Raw genomic sequence first — 7,370 nt, forward strand, 5'->3', positions numbered from 1 at the left:
GAAGAGTGGGGGTGGAAGAAGAGCCGAGCGGAGAATGGACGAGCCAGGCTACTCCGTGACTCCCCCTCTCCTCTCTCCAACCCCAAGGATTATTTATCCGCAAAGTTCCAAGCCCACTCATTGGCCTGCGTCATGGGTGTCAGCGAGAGTCGCGGTTCGCTATTGGCCCCTCACACGTGCGGCCCAGACTCACGTGCTTCCGGTTTGAATGCAAAAAGTGTGCCTGGGTGATTTTTTTTTTTTAAGAGAGAGAGTTTGTGCAAAGATCGGAGCTGTCAGAGATTTGGGGGAAAAAAAAAGGAAAAGGAAAAAAAAAAGCCCAGGCGCGGTGGTGGAGACATCTCCCTGCAAAAAAAGCAAAGGCGATTAAAGGCGCTGCCAACCTCGAGCTGTGGGCAAAGCTGAGCATGACACTTGGGGAAGTCAAACCCCTCACTATTGCTTAGGAAGATGGCTAGATTTTAAGGACTCGATTTTTTTCCCCCTTTAAGAAAAATTATTTTATTTGGGGGAACTCCTCCTGGTGTGGCTTTTCTTCCTTTAAACAACAACAAAAACTGAATCTGGTTGCAAAAAGAAATAGCGAAGTGTCTTCATTTCTGGATATCTGCAAATTAGAGAGGAAAACAGATCTGTTCGGTAAAAGAGACATTCGAGACAAGCGTCTGATCTTTTTTTTTTCTCTCTTCTTTTTCTTCTTTTCCTTCACCTCATCTTTTTTCTCCTTCTCCTCCTCCCTCTCTTTCTTTCCTCCCCGCACCCCCACCGGCCACTGGCAAAGTGGGGTGGAGAGCGAAGCGGGGGGGAGGGGGAAGGAAGCCGCGTCCGGGGCGGCGGGGCGGCAGAGTATGGAAGAGCAGCAGCCGGAGCATAACAGTCAGCGCGACTCCACCATAGGCACTGCGAGCCATAGCATCAGCAGCGGCGGCAGCAGCAGCAGCAGCAGCAGCAGCAGCAGCAGCAGCAGCAGCAAAAGCAACAGCAGCAGCAGCAGCAGCAGCAGCAATAGCAGCAGCGGGAGCAGCAGCAGCGGCAGCGGCAGCGATGGAGACAGCGTGCCAGTGTCCCCGCAGCAAGCTCCCTCCTCTCCTGCAGCACCCTGCCTCCAACCCCTACCCCACCACCATCACCACCACCACCACCATCACCACCACCATCACCACCAGCCCCCGCCACCGCCCCAACCGATGCCAGCTCCTCCTCACCAGCCGCCCCCACCTCCTCCTCCGCCGCCGCCGCCCCAGCAGCACCGAACCACCAACTTTTTCATAGACAACATCCTAAGGCCAGACTTTGGTTGCAAGAAGGAGCAGCAGCAGCAACAGCAGATCTTGGTTGGAGCAGGAGGAGGAGGAGGTGGCGGTAGTGTTGGTGCTGGTGCTGGTGCTGGTGGTGGTGGTGGTGGTGCAGGAGGAGGAGGAGGAGGCGGCCGGACAGAGCGAGACAGAGGCCAGACAGCAGCAGGTAGAGACCCGGCCAATTCTCTGGGCACGCGGCCGGCCAACCCGGCTTCACTTCTCTGCCCAGCAGATGCTAACTGTGTGACGCCCGACAGCTCTGCGCCGGCCCCGGCCGCCGCCGCTTCCAAAGCCAACCCAGCTGCAGCGGCTGCTGCTGCTGCTGCCGCGGCAGCGGCTGTGGCGGCGGCGGCAGCTGCAGCAGCCGCTGCGTCCAAGCCTTCGGAAGGCAGCGGGGGAAGTCCTGGAGCAACTGGCGCTAAATACGGGGAACATGGGAACCCGGCTATTCTACTCATGGGCTCAGCCAACGGCGGGCCAGTGGTTAAAACTGACTCGCAGCAGCCGCTAGTATGGCCCGCTTGGGTCTACTGTACGCGTTATTCAGATCGCCCATCTTCTGGTGAGTACACCCTTTGAAGTGAGTCCTCACTCCCCTGTCCCTCTAGGGTCACCGGTGGACATTCCCCAACGCCACGCCCGCCAAGAGCTCTTAGAAACCAACATAATAATGCATTTTTCTTCCCCCATCCCTCCCAACCTATCCTATTCCTTTCTCTGTTCCTCTTGCATCCACTTCTCGCATATTTTATTTGTTCCCCCTTTTCTGCGATGCCTTCATCTTTTGCCCAGACTGAAGTTCTGGAACAGTTGGGGTTGGGCAACGGGGAAGATTCACTATTGAATTCCTAACACTTTAAAGTATTGTTCATAATAATTTTCTTTTTTCTTTTTTTTTTTTCTTTTTCTGGGATTGGCTAAGGACTTGTGTTTGGTAAAGATCGGAAGGCCTAGACTAGAGAGTTCGGTTTTACATCGACAAGAATCTAGGCTGCAATTATAGATACGTGTGCATTAGAATTTATACACACTAACAATATTCTGCAATACTGCAGAGAGACAGAGAGAGACAGAGACAGAGAGACAGAGACAGAGAGAGACAGAGAGACAGAGAGACAGAGAGAGAGAGAGACAGAGAGACAGAGACAGAGACAGACAGAGAGAGAGAGAGAGACAGAGACAGAGAGAGAGAGACAGAGAGAGAGAGAGACAGAGAGAGAGAGAGACAGAGAGAGACAGAGAGAGACAGAGACAGAGACAGAGACAGAGAGAGAGACAGAGACAGAGACAGAGACAGAGAATTTTTTCCTTGGGTACGGGGAAGGAGAGGCCCTGTTGTGGGGCAAAGAAACAAGAGGTTTTTGTAGAATAATGTCAGAAAGGAATCACAAGGATCCCCTGGGCTGTAAATGTTGATAGTCCAGGAGATGATTTTTAGCTTTTAGAAGAAGGAGGTGGAGAGGGACAATCTAGTGAGAAGATAGAAAGAAAGAGAAGCTTGAGCAGGCCTGAAGGCCAGCTTCTGAGTCTCTCTGCTTGCACTGTTTGCCTGCAAAACTCCGCTCTCAAAGCCCTCTATTCCCTTAGCCCCCTTTCTTTTTATTTCAGTCAAGACACAACACCTACAACTCGAGATTTTTTCGAGGTGATTTTCGCCCCTCCAAAGCTCCTTTTTTTCTTCTTTGGTATCACAGCGTCCTTAGCGTCCTTTTCCATTAGTGGGTCTCCCAATTCACTTGGCTGCTCCTAGGTTATTTCCTCAGTGTCGGACACTGGGTTTCTCAACCCTTAGCCCTCTAGTTTCTTTTCTGTCTTAGTAGGGAGAGAAGAAGGAATCTACACCTTCATGGTTCCCAAATCCCATCCCAGTCAAGCCTAGCCTGGGCTGAGGAAAGAGGTAGAGTTGAGAGACAGAGACTATTTCGAGGGGTCGGAGCTCGGAACCCTATGCAGGTATCCGGAAATCTTCCAGCTGCCCATTTCCGTTTTCTTCTCCCTTCTCCTCTCCCTTGAGTTCTGTCCCAAATTCCTTGGGCTGCAGAGCCAATCGATAGGCTGCTACCAACCCTAGCCATCTCGATCCCCCCGTTATTGACACGTCCCTCTCCCTGAACCTCAGAAAAGCCACTTTGATTGACTCGCCTGATGGATAGAGTGATTGAGCTGTCAGGTCGGCTGCTAGGGCTGGCCGGGGAGAAACGATTTTATTGCCTGTGCTCAGTATGTCCATACACATGCACCAACATAAATCCAGTTTCAGACACGGGAAGGGGCCTAGGCCTCTCTGGCTATGATCGTCCCTTCTCCCTTCACATTACCAAAAAAATAAATTAAATGTTTTCTCCTTCCTCAATGCGGTTCTTCTACCTTGTCTAGGTCAGTTTGCCCTTGGTAAAGAGAGTTTTGGCCTTAGGGGCCCAGTTGTATCCCCTGTAACTTTCTGGATCCTAGGATTATCCTAGACAAAATGGAGACTTGTATTTTGGTTTGTAGTGAGAAGTGGACTTTAGGAGTCTGGTCTCCAACCGAGAAGAAAAGAATCAATATTCAATCACCTATAAAGCTTTCCAACCAGGAAGGTTGAACTCCGAGATCCTATCAAAGTGATTCCAGCCTAACCTACTACTCTGACACTGTGATATTGTATCCTCTTTCTACGGGAGGAAGAGAGTGGGTTATCTTAGAGAAAGATGTCAGGCTTGTCTCCAGTCTCCAACCTTCCGTGCAGGAGTGGCCTGGCTACCAGGCCCCAGATTCCCTAGGCCCGACTGTAACCATCAAAAGCTAATGGTGCTTCCCCTTGGGACTCATTGTGGGGTTCATACCCCTACTCCATCTACTAATCGGAGACTAGAGTTTGTCCAAATCTTCCTTGTTTATATTTTCTTCTAGCAGAAGCCAAGAGATGTGGCCTGTTTCTCTTGATAGTGGCACTCTCGCTGGAGTACTCCTCCAAGGCTTTAGGGTTTTTATAAATAGCAACGATTTGGTTAGCTGGCTTCTTGGAAAGACTGGGAGACTTCAGCTCCCACTGTTCATCCCTTCTCAGACTCTCCATTTCTAACCTTTCCATCCTCTATTGCAAGAATCCGGGGGAATCAAATATCAGTAAAAATAAGATGGGGATGTAGGTGTACTGAAGCATGGATCAGGTAGAGGGATAGGGCAACTGACAGCTGTGTGATCTCAAAATCTCTGTCTCTTTATGTAGCTCCTTGGCTCTCTATCCTAATTCCTTGTCTTCTACCGACTGTCAGGGGACCAACGCAACCTAGGCGTTCGAAGACTCCGGGGCTTACAGATGCATCTGGGGTCTATGGGGTCCGTGGATTCTGGCTGCTGTATTCCTATGTCCTTGGCCTCTGGATGAAGCCCTGAATTATATGTAGAAGCTTCCCTTACCCCGTCCCCCATTGCCTCTCTCTCGTTTGTGTTTTGGTCCAGAAATATCGGCCAGGAAAGCAAATGTCCAGGAAAAGCTTTATCTTGAAAATGGCAAGAGGGGCTAAAAATTCCTATTCAAATTCTAATTCCTTGTATATTTTTTGTTTGTTTGGTTATATTTTGTTTTGTTTAATTGGTTTCTTTTTACAATTCCAGAAATAAATAATAGAAGCCTTAAAAACATAAAAATACCCCAAGCCAATGAATTTCGAAATTGCTAGAGAATGGCATCACCGCGATAGAGGTGAATAGAAGCAGGTATCCCTTTCCAATAGATGAGCATTTAAGGAGTGGTGATTTGGGAAGAGAAAGCAATAGGGTTACTGCTTGGGGGGCTTGCAAAGGTTCACCGTTGATCATGCTGAGTTTATCGGTTCCCCTCTAACCTTAGCCGGGACCGAGGCTCTTCCAGCTGTTCTGGACATAAAATGCCCTGCAGTCAATACATTTCCCACAGTCCTTGGGTCTGGCCTCACTTCAGTTGGCAGGGCAGAAACTTGTCTGTAACAGAAAGCATCGAACTTCCTCTCTTTGCGCGGCGGGGTCTGGCATTCCGCAGGGTTTCACAGAAAATAACGGAAAGGAAGCGGAAAGGGGCGCTTGAACCCAACCGGGCCGGGATTAGAGCGAAGCTTGTGGCAGAAAGAAAAACGGCTAAGGGAGAGGACCAGGGGAAAGCAGTCTATTTCTTGGTCCTTCTCTGGAGGCCTTGACCCTGAGGGCTTAGTTTTCTCGATCTCTTTGCTTTTCTTCTGATGCGGGTGGCGGTGGGGTGGGTTTCTCTGGATGGGGGAAAGGGTGGCAACATGGATGCTATCTTGGTAAAGAACAGTGGGTATTGGTTCGAAGTGGTTTCTACTAGCATTTATTTTCTCAGCCTCTGTGGAGCAGGGACCTGAGATCTTAGAAGTTAAAGAAGTGCTTGTGAAGTGGAGGGTGAGGGGGACATACAAAGTGATTCGGCTGGAGTTCCAGCAGGGGTGTCAGCAACTCCTCTCCTAGCTACCTTGTCCTCTTCCTCATTGTCATGGTGGGAATGGCTGGTCCCAGCCTGCAGAGTCTGCTTCCATAGGCCGATTTTGGGTTTCCCGTGGGGGGGGGGGGAGAAGGGAACAGAAGGAAAGAAAGCTGGGCTGGGGGCCAGATTTCGTTCCTAGCAATTCCTTTCTTCCTGAGATTATCTGCTGTTTCTCTGGTCCCTGGATTACTTGGACGTGGCTAGTTAGAATCTCATTCTCAGGTGAATGCCTTTGACTCTCTCTTTCCCCCCTATTCTTTTGACTAGTAGTGCTAGCAAGAGGGGGAAATCCTACAAGCTTCCTCTTCCCCTCCTTCGGGCTAGATTGAGATTGTGGGGGTTCTGCAGCTGTCGGCCATTTTTTTCTTTCTCACTCTTTACTCCCCATCAGAAGGATGATAAGAATTGGTAATAAGGGACAATTGGTTTGGGCCAGAAAAGATTGCTTCTTAAATTGGGGGTAGGGTCGGTCTGCTATGGATGAGAGGGAGGGGACTTCGAAAACAGAAGAGGCTTTAGTAAATCAAGAACTACGATGCACCCCCTTTCACTGATACAATTCACACAGCTGCCTTTCCACCTTCCTCTTTTTCTCCCCCCCCCCCATTTTCTTCCCTCTTTCCCTGTTTCTCTCTGTCCTCTCCCTCCCCTTGGCCTTCCCCTCCTTCGCCTGTCTCCCTCCCATGTAGGTCCCCGCACCAGGAAGCTGAAGAAGAAGAAGAACGAGAAGGAAGACAAGAGGCCGCGGACGGCGTTCACCGCAGAGCAGCTGCAGAGACTCAAGGCGGAGTTCCAGGCGAACCGCTATATCACCGAGCAACGCCGGCAGACCCTGGCCCAGGAGCTCAGCCTCAACGAGTCCCAGATCAAAATCTGGTTCCAGAACAAACGGGCTAAGATCAAGAAGGCCACAGGCATTAAGAACGGGCTGGCTCTGCACCTCATGGCCCAGGGACTTTACAACCATTCCACAACCACCGTACAGGACAAAGAGGAGAGCGAGTAGCCACTTCCCCCTTTCCTCCCACCCCCACCTCCTGCTTCACGCTGGCTCCTAACACCCTCCCATCCCCACCCTCTCCTTGTTCCCCTCCTCCGGCTCAAACGATTTTTTTTTCCAGGGAAGAAATAATAAACAAAAGAGAAGGGGAGGGGGGAGAAAGACTTCGAACGTCAAGTCGTGTTGAAAGAAAAAAAAATTTAAAAAGAGAGACTCGGACAGGTGCTATCGAAAGCAGATCTATTCTCTATTAATAATATAAGGGACGAAAATGCGAACACTTAAATCTCTATATAGCCAAACAACTTACGACTTTGTATATATTTAATTTCAGGTAAGGAAAAAAAAATATGTGTAGCGATCTCTATTTGCTGGATATTTTATTAATCTCCTTTATTATTATTATTGTTATAATTATTATAATAATAATTATTATTTTATCCCTACCCCTGTTTCGTTTGCGTTCCGTTTTTCTTTTGAATGTGGTCGCTTCTTGGTCCTCCCTCTCCTCCCTCTCCACTCCTCTTCACCGCGTCACTGTCTGCCTTTCTCGGACTTTTCTTTGTGTGTGTGTGTGTGTGTGTGTGTGTGTGTGTGTGTGTGTGTGTGT

The 7,370-nt window shown here is 49.7% G+C and overlaps 1 protein-coding gene across 2 annotated transcripts; it reads left to right on the forward strand.

Moving 5' to 3' along the window:
• The first annotated feature begins 238 nt into the window (after positions 1-238).
• EN1 (engrailed homeobox 1) lies at positions 239-7,364 on the forward strand. Of its 2 annotated transcripts, XM_069067756.1 has the most exons (4): positions 239-914; positions 981-1,356; positions 1,417-1,860; positions 6,450-7,364. In XM_069067756.1, exons 1-4 carry the CDS (start codon positions 849-851, stop codon positions 6,764-6,766), a joined length of 1,203 nt encoding a protein of 400 aa, XP_068923857.1. In that variant the 5' UTR covers positions 239-848; the 3' UTR covers positions 6,767-7,364. The 2 variants fall into 2 exon arrangements, with proteins under 2 accessions (XP_068923857.1, XP_068923856.1); XM_069067755.1 differs by having other exon boundaries at positions 239-1,860.
• The last annotated feature ends 6 nt before the right edge of the window (positions 7,365-7,370 follow it).

Source organism: Petaurus breviceps, unplaced genomic scaffold (genome assembly GCF_028583685.1).
Source record: "Petaurus breviceps papuanus isolate PSGF00001 unplaced genomic scaffold, PetGlider_PUasm1.0 90752, whole genome shotgun sequence".
Taxonomy (NCBI): domain Eukaryota; kingdom Metazoa; phylum Chordata; class Mammalia; order Diprotodontia; family Petauridae; genus Petaurus; species Petaurus breviceps.